The sequence below is a fragment of the Trachymyrmex septentrionalis genome, unplaced genomic scaffold, assembly GCF_001594115.1.
Source record: "Trachymyrmex septentrionalis isolate Tsep2-gDNA-1 unplaced genomic scaffold, Tsep1.0 scaffold81, whole genome shotgun sequence".
NCBI classification, from domain to species: Eukaryota; Metazoa; Arthropoda; class Insecta; order Hymenoptera; family Formicidae; genus Trachymyrmex; species Trachymyrmex septentrionalis.
Genome location: NW_017305997.1, coordinates 1,194,152 through 1,206,496, shown reverse-complemented (window position 1 = coordinate 1,206,496; position 12,345 = coordinate 1,194,152). Strand labels below are relative to the sequence as shown.

Below are 12,345 nucleotides of genomic sequence, written 5' to 3'. Positions count from 1 at the left end.
CAATATTAAACTTCTCGCACTAAAATTGATTAAAGAGACAATTGTATATTTTAATGCATTTATATGTACTGTATATGTATTTTGCCAATGCTGTTTGATTAAAAATGGCACTTTTCAACTATTTATTTTATTTAAAAGTTTTTTTATGTTTCTGATTTCTTCCTATTATTACTTTAATGTACGAAGCACTTTTTACGTTTTGTTATTTGATTCATTTTAACAGTAACTTTCTTATTTAGTTCAATCTTGCTCTCGTAAGGATTCAAATAATATTGTTATTATTTATCAAAATTTTTTATTAGAAACTAGACAATTTACATATATCTCATTTCACTGATCGTAATGCATAATTAATTACGTAGATCATTTCTATCACATTGAAATCTTTTTGATTTTATTAATTTTACTCGCACTGGTAGAAAAAACGTCAACAAGAAACAAAACTAAAGACCACATCTTAGGCATTCTTAATTGCATTTGATCGGATATGAATAACAAATTTATATACTTATTTGATGATAAGTAGCACTCGCAGTAATGGGTTGTTGAGTTACAAATGATTTCTGCATTTTAGATTAGATTATAGAAGTTAACTTAATTATACTGATTGCTTCTGATTTCTTTTGTTGTACATTTTTTGTTGTCAATATATTCGAAATGGACGCGCGTACTAAATCTGAGAAATTTCCTCATATGATATCTCTAGTAAATAGATATACTTAAATTTTGATCTGAAAATTAACAGACTGTTGAAGAAGACTTTTTCGAAATTTTGCAATTAAGTATGTCATTGGAATCAGTATTTTTTAATAATCTAATAATTTTTTTCGTAAGATGCTTTGTAAGATTTATATATATATATATATATATATATATATTCACTATATATAATATAATATACATATATATTAACTTAATATATATGTTTCCTTAAATCTCATGATCTATTGGACATTGATGAATGTCGAACGGATTCTCAATAGTTATCATTTTAATTGACCAATGATTATATATTGCAAAAATATCTTTTAGCTAAATATAAATTTTATTGTTGAATTGTTATGATTGCGTCGCAAAAAAGATAAGATTACTACATTCTTACTACGTTTATTGTATACACTTCATAGAAATAATCGATAACTTTGATGATATTGAGACATCTGATGGAAATAATCGATAACTTTGGTGATATTGAGAGGATTAAAGAGATATAGAGAATATAATTTTTATATCATTTTATAGACTAAACTCTTTTTTTGTATAATATTCAATATCAAAACGATAAGAAAATGTTTATAATTACTAGCTTATCTTTAGCGTAGTATTACTTACGTATCATAAACTTGATAAAAATTAGTATCGGGACTATCATCCAATGTTGATTTTATTCTCACATCGAATAATTTCACACGTAGAACTAAAATCATTTTTTCCACGTTACGAAAATGATTTGCTTGCTTTCTTGTAACAGCAGATAATATGTACTAATCGTAAATCCACCGTGTAGATACTTGCATTAAAAATATCAATGCAGTTTTGAGTATTGCGAAACAGTACTTGTTAAAATTCAATCTTTTCCGTTGCCGCATTTATCATTCTAAAATGAGCGAATTATGCGTTGTTTTTATCCAATTAGGATGAAATAGCTGTCAGTCAATGTGGCGTATCCCCGCGGGCGTCATAACCCATTATGAAGGCACCTGGTTGAGTGACCTTTCGATCGATAGCAGGACAGATGCGAAACTGCATCCAAGGCGACGTTGGCTCGGGTCCAGATAGTTCGAAAGTCTTGTACGTGCTGATAATGTTACAGAGACATCATCTTTTTCTTTTATAATGCAAGTTAAACGCGTCGTTTTTAAGTGGTCGAGTGATGTTCTGAATAATGCAACCCTAATTTGAACCTTTTAAATCTCAGTTAGCCAGATCTTTCTTAAATACAAAATACAGTCTTTCTAAAATACAAAATCGTTGTGAGCCTCAAATGTAACGATATCAAATAAAAAAGAACAGTAATTTTTATTAACGCATTGCTATTCGTATATATGTGACATTGATATTCGATATCCAATTTTTGGAATTTTTTTGCGAGAAAGAAAATGATATTTATTCGAAAACTCGTTTTTTAGGTACATTCCGAGTGCATATGACACATGATATAAATGAAAATATCTCCGAAAATTTTTCTCTATGTAACGAACAGATTCGTACGTAGTATTCTGTCGGGAATTTTATTGCACTGTACTACCGCAACATGGCTTCATCAAAACCGACAAGCTGAAGTTAATGCAACATTGATATTTGAGAAAATAGGAAAATTCATATTTCTCATTTCGAAGTGGAATACAATGCTTCCCAACTGTTATTCAATATTCGAGCAGATGTGCAAGCAGAATTTAATGTATGGTAATCACGGTCGAGAGATTATCGAAGAAGTGGAACGTCGAAGTAAGCTTCATGATGAGCCGAACGCTCGAGTTTTAAGGAGACAGAAGTTTTCCCAAGTTTCTTCAAGAGCATTTGTATACTCCATTCCGAAGAACTGCAATGTCGCCACTGGATTCAGTTGTCCCGGAAGCGCCATCCTTCTTTATCACGAAATCTTGACAGACAGCCGCGGAATGCTTGGTTTCCAAGGAAAGGGCTGATCGATTTTCTCTACTTAAGAGAATGTAGTTTGACTTAGGCTAATGGAAGAGAACGAAATGGAAGCATTCTTACGATATCTGTCATAAGAATTGTGAATGTAAGATAAGATAGAGAAAAATATATATAACTACATCCACAATAGCCTTTCACGATTTACATACATGTTTTTCTTTGCCTCATTTTATATCTACAATTACACTAGAGAAAACATTTTTTATTGCATTAATTGGAATTCTGGTAGATTCAACTAGAAAAATCAAACACTTATAGTTAAATCTAATTGAGACTACCAGAAATTTAATTACGATAACTAGAATTCTGATTGATATGATCAGAATTTGTTTTATTTGTATATAACTCTTGATATTACAACCCGAACATTTTTCTTAATGTGTCTTCAAATATTCGCCGGAGATACGGATTCAATTAATAAATTAAAATAATAGAAATTTTAGAAAGCGTTCATAAAATTTACGTTGAAAAGAATTGTGTATTTATTTTATTTCATTATACAGTAAATATATGATAGTAAGCATGTCTCGTTCTCTGCTATCAGCTTTACGTTGAAATTGAACCATCAAATACGAAGATAATTACGTTGTGGTGTGATAGCACGTCGTATGATATACTGTGATCTGTTAATTTCCGAAACACACAAGCAGGGTGTTATCGCGTTGATTGTTATTTTGAAATAGGATTCTTACTTTGCTATTAAATTTATTGTTAAAAATAACAGACCACAAAGATTATTTAAAGTGTGACGATAAGTATGATTGACAGTTTTGAAATTTTTAATTTAGCTTGAATGTAATTGTTATCGTAATATCTTGGGGTGTAGCAAGAAGTAGGGGGTCGATCGATCCTGGCGACCACCAAGAAGCAATATTGAGAACCGCTGTTCCAGGACTCACTTGCGTCCGACGACCCCGCATCCGGGGCTTCTCATCGATCATACAGGTAGTGAAATAGTCTGACTCATGATTCTGTTCTCAGTTTGTCCTTGTACACTATTGTCGGACTGTTCAGAATCCTCGAATTGTCCAGATTTACCCAAACAGATGAAGATGAACATTACATGAAAGGACATATAAATAGCTTCGCTGAGCGATAGTTAGACAATTAGTATTATTGCTTTGTTGAGAAGAGATTTCCATGTGGCTTCTGAAACACGATTATACAATATATAAATCCCAAATATATGTATAGTTCTGAAATATATTTTTTATTGAACGATATCACATCGACTTTAATATTTAATGATTCTCTTAACGAGAGAAATCATATTACTTTTGCAAAAATTTTATTAAAATATTTTTTAATTATACTATTTTTTTCTTAATTTATAGTAAGAAGAAGCAGAATTACGATTAATAAAATAATTATTGTGAGATATATGTAATTTATATAATCAAACGTCTACACAAAATTCAGGAGACCCAGAATTCTGGTTATAATATATTGTATATTTCACAATAAATTATTTATAATGCTTTAAAAATGTTTACTAGCATCCATAATATTAAATTGCTTGTCAGTTTAATTTATGATATTACATATTCCGACTTCAGTTTAAAACTGTGTTTCAAGATGTGTTTCGAAAAATAATTAATCAGTGCGCAGTTTATTTGAACTAGAAATTGTAAACATTTACATTCATATTCTTGATTAAATATGGTCTTCTTCACTCATTTTTTTTTCAGTAATTTGTTGTAACTTTATAATAGGTACAACATTTGATGAATCTAATGAGAAAGTATAGTGCCTATCTCTTTAAAAATATTAAAATATCTATAAATTATATTTTTGCTAATAATAAGAAGCAAAATTGCGATTAGTGAAATAATTACTATAGTTTATATCTTTGTAGACCATTTAGGAGAATTAGAGTTCACTTAAATCCGAGAAAACAAGCTCGTGGGTGCTTCCTGCGCTGTAATTCTTAACAATTATATGTAGTCCTCTAGGGACTCAGCGTAGCGTGAACAGAGGGGTAAGTTAAAGCGCAAAGTTTACCAAAGGACATACGAGAAAACGTAAAACAAGTTTCAAGATTCAAAGTAATTGCTCGTTTTCTACATATAATTATTTGAAACGGCAAGATTATTATCTGCTATATTTAATTGTTATCGTTTTTCACAATTTTATTGTATCCACAAGTTGTCTTCCGTTTTCTGGTTTTATGTGCACATACATGTGTGAGCCGATGAAGTCAAATAACGTGAATGGCAGGCGTTTTCGATATTGTCTTGACGGCATCGTAAAAGCAAAAAGCATCAATGCGACTCTCTCATATCTTTGCGAACTACTTTTTCCTATACCTATACTCATTTTCAATCCAATGCGACATCAAATTTCTCAGCTATAAATCAATTAAAATTTTACGTTTTTTTCTATTCTTAGCAGAATTGATAAACTCGTTGATGCAAAATTTGTTTGTAAAACTTGTTTGCAAGGAAAAATAATTCGGAAACAAATGATTTTCTCTGATACACGTTAACGATTATTATTATCTTTCATAAAATAAAATGACACAATGTGTACTATATTATGAAGCATTGCACATGTATTATAACAAACGCATCAGTCTTTTATTTATACAATGTGTAAACAGGCCGTCGAAATTAACATCAAATAAAGACACGAAGAAACGAATACAAATGATTCTCTCATTTATTTTTTAGAGAGAAATGTTCATTAATCTCTCTGAAACAATTTCTCGCACTTGGAGCACGCTGTCGGAATAATTAAACAGATTTGCTTTGACTGACCCACTTCTTCCTTTTGAGATAAGTTTACTGCTAGCATATTAATGAATATATGCAACATTTGCAATTTATTCGAATATATGTTTTCGCTAAGTAAATTCTCGTCTGCTGTTTGTTCGGTAAATTAGAAGTTCAATGTAAACATAAATATGTGAAATAATTGCACAATATTGATCTTTATAAGATTATGTGATATTTGATTTCTGAAACAATATAAGTGAAAAATGTTGTATAAACAATGTGATATGTATTATAGGTATAAAATACATATGGCGTTTATTTAATGATTAATGACATCTACATTTGAATATTTAATTATATATATTATTGATTCTTGATTTTCCTATGTTATTACATAAGTATCAAAACAAGGTTCTGTGTTCCGTTAATTATTTTATACGGCATGTTCATACATCCAATCGAAATATGATAGGACTTATGTGTACACGCTAGTATATTTTGTGTTAGTGCAACCAGCCGAAAACGAGACGAGTCCTACGAGTTGTTTATTGACAGTGAGAGGACCATCAGTAACTCTCTAAAAATACAATTCCTCGATAGTTAAAAATATATTTTACAAGGATTTGATTGAAAAAAACCAACTCGCGAATAGTGTTATTTTTTACAATTAACTAAAAATACGTTTCTCTGTTATAGAGTGCAAAGCTAGTTCGTGTTATTTTTGCTTTGTTATTTTTTAATTAAATTGACGATGAACGGGTTTTTGATTCGTTCAGCTGCGAATTGTGCCAATCCTGCTATTAATTAAATTAAATTAAGAAACATAGCAAGGAAACCTGAGTATGGTAAAGTATAAGCGTTGTATTAAGATATTGTTTTTAGAAATTATTAGAAACAATGATTTGAAGCTTTGCATGAGAAGAACAATGCGGGCTAAGAGTTAATGACTCTACTTGGGCAGACGGCGTAATTTTGCATGTACGATCGGTAACAAACGATGACGGTGTGTCTTGTATAAATAATTTACCAAACATGAATTCTTTCTTACGGTTAAATTTGCGCAGCGTGTTATAAAAAGCAGCGAAAAAATTCCATGTATAGTAACTAACATAACTAAAAGGTTGCAATACTTTTTTTTTAATGAGAATACAATTTATATTCACTGAGCGGTTGATCTTTATTTTTGAATCCATAAATAAGAACCAATCGTTCGGTGATCGATCGGACCAATCGTTAGGTTGCATTCCAAAACCAATCGAAAAGAAAGTGTTGCAACCATAACCTTTCAACCATAAGTATAATATATAATTTTCTACAATAGGTCTGATTAGTTATTTTAATATTATATCTATGAATTCAAGACTGAGAAAGATTTTGACGAGTGGTTTGTATATGGTTTGGATATATGTGTATAAATTTATACTGAAATACTTAAGTACTAAGATTTACTTCAGGTGCGCGCGACCGAAGATAGGATGTTATTTTTCTTAATTGATTTATTCTCATCGGTTTAATACAAATTATAATTATTAATATCTATGACGTACTTGTTATATGTTGAATTGGTTAATTCTCTTCCCTTAAGATTGCAAGTATATAAAGTACAAATGTACACGTGTGACTTGTGAGAATAATTTGAAGTGCGATTCTCGAACAAATTACATCTGAAAATTTAAATGATTGAATTGTTAAAATACTTACTAACAGTATAGGTAATGGGTTTCCGGATACAGCCGACGATTACTACTTAGCGTACTTTGACAGCTAGCAAACATTTTCTTTAGCTTTTCGTGGTTTTTGATGTAACAGAAATGAAGGGCTTCTGTCATTACTCAAGTCATAATACATATAATCATTGCAGAGTCAGAGACATTCCAAGGTCAATCGAATTTCACAGTGTAGTATTGCCTTGCAATTTTATTTCTTTAATCTAACAAGATATTGTCAGATATAAAACAGTGATGTCTTTATCACAACGAGATGCGTGGTTCTTTAGCGAATGACTGTTGAAAAATAGCTGGTGCTAAATACAATATTACAATGCCATGTGCATAATCCACTGAGGATTTTTTTTACGAGAACCATACTATTACTTCAACAATATATCAGAGAATCTAAATTATGTTTTTGCTAATGAATATAATAAGAAAAAGCAAAATTGCGGTTAGTGAGGTACATAATTATTACGAGGCATATGTCATTTATATCTCTGCAGTACACTTAAGAGAATTAGAGTTTATTTAAATTCGGGAAAACAAGCTTGCAGATGCTTCTCGCACTGTAATTCTTAACAATTATGTGTAGTACTCGAGAGAGCACAGCGTAGCGTAAATGGAGATGTAAGTTGCAGCGCAAAGTTTACTGAAGGAAATACGACAAATCGTAATGCCAGTGTTCAGAGCTTACAGTAATTGCCCGTTTTTCACGATAATTAAAGCGGCAGAATTATTATTTACTGTGTATTTAATTGTCTTTGTTTTTCATTGAATAATTTTATCGTATGCGAGAGTTATTAATTTTCCGTTTTCCGCTTTTGTGTGCATATAAGTATGCGAACCAGACAAATGAAATCACATGGATCGATTGAATGCCAGACGTTTTTAATATCGCCTTGGCCACGTAAAAGCAAAAAGAAGAAACGATGCAACTAGTGTCTTTGCAAATTACTGTCCTACTTAGTTTCACATCCGATGCCTTGTGACATCAAATTTCTCAACTACACAGCAATACATCAATCGAAACATTACATTTTCCCTTTTTGACAGAATTCATGAAATTATTTACAAGCAATTCGCTTGCTCGCAAGTAAAAATAATTCTAAAACAAACATCTTTTTTTGCTATAACGATTTTTATCAACGATTATTATTGTTTTTCGTGAAATGGAAGAATATTATGCAAATTATATCTTTTAAAAAGCACATCAGAGTTTTCCATGAGTTTCCAGAGTTTATATAATCTGCTCGTCTATACAAGCGTGTAAGAAAAGTACAGAAATTAATTAAAAAATCAATACATTATGGGCTCAAAGATTTAAAAACAAAATAATTAAAAAAGGATTAAAGGGGTCAAGCAGAATTATCGTGCTATAAATTTAACATTACAATATACTCTTTATTTACGAGTACATCATAATCACAAACGTTTCGACGCACATCGAGTTACCTTCAATGTATATACTTTATATTGGTCAATACATGATAAATCTCAGATTTTTAGCGGCTTTAGTATGAAATAGAAATACAAATTAATGTTGGATAGAAGCAAGACGAAACAGATGCAGAGATCCTTTTATCCATTTTCAAAAGATCAATGTTCATTAATCTCTCTGAAACCATTTTGCGCACTTGGCGCACGGTACCAGAATAATTAAGTGGATTTTTTTTAATTGACATATTTCGCTCTTTTAAGATACGTTTATTAATTTATCGACTACAAAAATAATTAAACAGACTTTATATATATATATATACGCAATATCTGTTATTTATTTGAACGTATATTTTCTTTAAGTAAGTTCTCGTTTAATGTCGGTTTGATATTGTTAAAGTAAAAGTTATAAATATTAGTATGTAAAATAATTGTACGATATTGATCTTTAGAAAATATATATCTGATGTCTGGAATAACATTAAGAAAATTTTGGGCATGCATATAAGCTATGTGATTTATTAAATATATGATGTTTATTTAACGATTTGCATATGATATCCATTTGTATTCATTAAGTACCAAAACAGATTATATTTCGTTAAATTTTTTCCATATTCTTATTTATCCAATCAATGTACGACGAAACGCGTGTATACACAGCGGGATATTCTGTGCTAGTACAAATGTTAGGATAAAGCCCAAACGAGACGAGCCCTACTAGTAGTCCATTGACAGTAAGAGGGCCACCGGAATCACCCTAAAAAATACATTTCTTCGATAGTTAAAAATATATTTCATAAGAAATTGATTGAAAAAATCAACGAATTTGATTGGAAAAAACGAACAATATTTTTTATAATTAATTAAAAATATACTTCTTTGTTAGAGCAGAGCTAGCTCATATTATTTACGTTTCGTTATTATAATTAATCTGATGTTTGATGATGATACTAAATCGCTGAGCTACACAATCTTATTGTCAATTAAGTTAAATTATAAAACATAATGAGGATCCTCAAATACATTAATGAACAAAAAAATAATCAATATAGGATATTAACAATCAACAAATTAGTAATGCAGCAAATTACTGTAGCAATTAAATATTTTATGCATGTACGTTTTATTAAGTATTATATTAATTAATTAATTAATTAATTGCTCATTAAAAATTTATGATAAGTGAAATATTGAAATCACGATGTGTCTCTATAATGATTTCCGACAATTGCACGATATAATCGGACTTATCTCTTTATCAAAAATGTGTATCACAATACGCGATTAGAAGTGCAAGCGTTATATTGAGACATTATGTTTAGTAATTGTTAGAAATAATGGTGAATTGAATCTTCACATTGAAAGAATAATGCAGATTAAATAATTAATAACTTTACCTGAACAGACATCGTATAATTATACATATGATCGACAATTATTGACAGCATATGTCTTATGTAAATAACTTACCACGCATGCACCCTTTTGTATGGTTGGATCATTTGCGCAGATTTGCGTATCCTCAATGGTTATATTTGCTGCTGTATCAAACAATTCTTTACAATAAGCGTCATTAGTTATAATATTATCTACAACATATAAATGTCCAGCCTCCTCTCCTTCAGGCTGTAAATATATAAAGTACAATTGTACACGTGTAATTTATGAGAGCAATTTGAGATAGGATTCTCAAATATTTAGCGCCTAAGAACCTAAATGATTGAATTAATAAGACACTTACAGATATTATTCCGAATCCCGATACTTCTGCTATCGAGCCTCCCTTGACAGTTTGATTTTGTTTCGGTAAATTGACAGAACATATCCGAGAAGAAAATTTTAATGGTTTTTGAAGCTGAAAATAAATCTTCTGTATACTCTTTTGCGCAGTCTTAATTTACAATTTAATTGCTTAATTCACAATTTAATTAAAATTATATGGAATGAATGTTATCATACTATTGTATATGTTATCGTTACCCTAAGTAAAGTGATATCATTGGCCAAAGGTGGGGGATTGTACTCTTCGTGTACGAAAATGGACTGAACCAGATGCCTTGAATACGGTTTTTGTAAATCTGTTGTTCCCGCAACGACCGATAAACCCGAAGTGTTTGCACTGTAAAAAATATTACAAACAGCATTTTTTTTGCATCTATACAGGATAACGGTCAGCACGATTTTTTAAACATTTTCAGACACTTCAAGTTGAAAGATGAATATTTATTTGTTTTATACAAACTATATAACATGCGATAAAAAAATATTTTATGAAAAAAAAATAAAAATTTTTTCATATATACCAACTTAAATTTTTTAAATAACATCATATAATTTTCTTCCATAATATTGTAGGGATTTTCCAGACAAATTTAACTCGATTATCGAGGAAGTTATTATTATTGATGTTTTAATGATTTTATTGATATCAGACATGCAGCATTATTTGTAACGGTATCTCTGATTAGAAATGTACACAAATGGATATTTATTACATATATATATTATGTAATAAGATATGCAATAAAATCAATAAAGCATTAATAAAAGACATTTCGATAGTGATTTGAATTTGTCTTGAAAACCTTTATAATATTATAAAAGAAATTGTATAGTGCTATTTAAAAAATTCAAGATGATTTTAATTTTTTTATGAAAAAATTTTTAAAATTTTTTATCGTCAATATTTTGTAGCCTGCATAAAATAGATAATTATTTATCTTTCAACTTTGTTTATTGTCAAACTTCTTTATTGTCAAAAGTGTCTAAAAAATCGTGCGGACCGTTAAGCTAAATATTCTGTATGTAATTTATTTTTTCGAAGTGTTTCTTGAGATTTTCCTACTTACTTAGGTACACAGTGAGCAGCAGTTAGCACGTAATACTTGTTAATTATAACTCCACCGCAGAAATGCATGTCATTTTCATTTCGCAGAGAAACCTGAATTATAAAATGCATGTTATGGATGGATGTAAAAGGAGAATGTAAAAATTTCTAATATTAATATACGTCTAGCATTACAAATAATATTATCAGCTTTGAATTGCTAAATGAAAGTATTGTAGTTAACTCATTTCTCGACTAAACTCGAAAAATTAGAGACATATTTTTAAACTCAAGCAAATAATAAAATTAAATTTGATTAAGAATGTTTTACTGGCTTACCTGATATGGGATTTCATCTCGACAGGCACGTCTTCCTCCTACAATTCTCGTTACTAATTTCATTGATGCACCTGTATAAGATTTGTTATTAACTTATTATATTTATGAATTTAATTAAATTAAATGATTATATACACACACACAAAGATGATCAATTTATTTTAGAATACTCACCATAATCAATAGCGATCAAGGGAATTAAGAATAATAATTGTATCATCATCGTTATTAATCTTATGCGTATCTTAACGTTGTCAACTGATTATTCTAAATCTGATACACACGAAGATGTGCCTATAGAATTTAATTTGATTACATAAGATTAGAAAATATGCTTATTAATATTTAAAATCCTCCTAATGTATCGGGATTTATATTTTCTTTTCTATTGACTACTAGTATTAATGAAAGATTGACAAGTATTTAGTATTATGTTACTTTCTATATTGTATACATACACAAAATTTGACAAACGTATCAAAGAAATGTTGGTAATTTATCCTAATGGTTTTGCAAAGAAAAGATATTTTTTCTGTAACTCCTTATCGTTAAAAATTCGTCTTACATAATTTCATTTTTTATTTGCTTCTTGTGAATAAAGTATTCCAAGTCGCACTTTAGTAAATTTCAGTTTTATAAGTTTAATACTGTT

At 29.6% G+C, this 12,345-nt stretch overlaps 1 protein-coding gene across 1 annotated transcript in view; it reads right to left on the bottom strand.

The window, feature by feature from the left end:
* Positions 1-9,099: 9,099 nt before the first annotated feature.
* LOC108754832 (chymotrypsin-2-like) overlaps positions 9,100-12,345 on the bottom strand; it is a 5,326-nt gene continuing 2,080 nt past the window's right edge. The window contains exons 3-9 of the mRNA XM_018497456.1: positions 11,868-11,987; positions 11,694-11,764; positions 11,377-11,468; positions 10,508-10,646; positions 10,269-10,382; positions 9,998-10,153; positions 9,100-9,284 (exon numbers count right to left, since the gene is read on the bottom strand). Coding sequence (XP_018352958.1) covers positions 9,126-9,284; positions 9,998-10,153; positions 10,269-10,382; positions 10,508-10,646; positions 11,377-11,468; positions 11,694-11,764; positions 11,868-11,916 — 780 coding nt within the window. The 5' untranslated portion in view covers positions 11,917-11,987 and the 3' untranslated portion in view covers positions 9,100-9,125. The remainder of the gene's footprint in view (positions 9,285-9,997; positions 10,154-10,268; positions 10,383-10,507; positions 10,647-11,376; positions 11,469-11,693; positions 11,765-11,867; positions 11,988-12,345) is intronic.